The sequence below is a fragment of the Parus major genome, unplaced genomic scaffold (genome assembly GCF_001522545.3).
Source record: "Parus major isolate Abel unplaced genomic scaffold, Parus_major1.1 Scaffold504, whole genome shotgun sequence".
NCBI lineage: Eukaryota > Metazoa > Chordata > Aves > Passeriformes > Paridae > Parus > Parus major.
The window spans coordinates 25496-26622 of NW_015379395.1; the positions used below are offsets into that span (position 1 = coordinate 25496).

The following is a 1127-nucleotide window of genomic DNA, read 5'->3' on the forward strand; positions in this document are numbered from 1 at the left end:
CCAGGGATTGGGGAGGGTGTGGGATTGGGGGATCCTTGGGATTGGGGGATCCCTGGGATCGAGGGGAACCAGGGATTGGAGTGAGAACTGGGATTTGGGGGGAACCAGGGATTGGAGTGAGAACTGGGATTTGGGGAGATCCAGGGATTGGGGGATCCCTGGGATTGGGGGATCCTTGGGATTGGGGGACCCTTGGGATCGGGGGATCCTTGGGATCGAGGGGATCCAGGGATTGGAGTGAGAACTGGGATTTGGGGAGATCCAGGGATTGGGGGATCCCTGGGATTGGGGGATCCTTGGGATCGGGGGATCCCTGGGATCGAGGGGAAGCAGGGATTGGAGTTATCTCTGCCTCACTGCTGGGGAGTTGCGATCGGGGGAATCCCGGGATCAGTCGAGACCCTCAAAATCCCACAACCTCCTGGAATTTGGGGAATTCCAACTCCCTAAAGCCCGGATTTCCCCGCGGGCAGACATCCGCCTGCGCGTGCGCGCCGAGTACTGCCAGCACGACTCCGCCCTGCACGGCAACGTCTTCTCCAACAAGCAGGACCCGCTGGAGCGCCAATTCGAGCGCTTCAACCAGGCCAACACCATCCTGAAATCCCGGGATTTGGGCTCCATCATCTGCGACATCAAATTCTCGGAGCTCACCTACCTCGACGCCTTCTGGCGGGATTACATCAACGGCTCCCTCCTGGAGGCCCTCAAGGGCGTCTTCATCACGGACTCGCTCAAACAGGCCGTGGGCCACGAGGCCATCAAGCTGCTGGTCAACGTGGACGAGGAGGATTACGAGCTGGGCCGCCAGAAACTCCTCAGGAACTTGATGCTCCACACGGCTCCCTGAGGGATCCAGCTCCGGTTGTTTTTTGTTGTTGTTTTCCCGGGTTTTTCCCGGAGTTTTTTTGTTGTTGTTGGGTTTTTTTTCTGATTTTTTGTTTCACCGCGGAGGTGCCCGAGCGGAGCCCGCTGATGGATTTGGGGAGGGTTGGAAATGTGGGATATTCTGGGATTTGGAGCTTTTTGGGGTTCCTGATGGGTTCTCCTTGTGTTTTCCATGGGTTTTTCCTCCTGGTTTTGATTTTGTATCCATTAAAAACGGCGATGAAAAGGCAAAAATCCCA

At 56.6% G+C, this 1127-nt stretch overlaps 1 protein-coding gene across 1 annotated transcript in view; it reads left to right on the top strand.

The window, feature by feature from the left end:
- Positions 1-1127, top strand: part of LOC107199218 (death effector domain-containing protein-like) — a 4989-nt gene extending 3862 nt beyond the window's left edge. Inside the window, exon 2 of the mRNA XM_033511715.1 lies at positions 243-1127. Coding sequence (XP_033367606.1) covers positions 243-850 — 608 coding nt within the window. The 3' untranslated portion in view covers positions 851-1127. The remainder of the gene's footprint in view (positions 1-242) is intronic.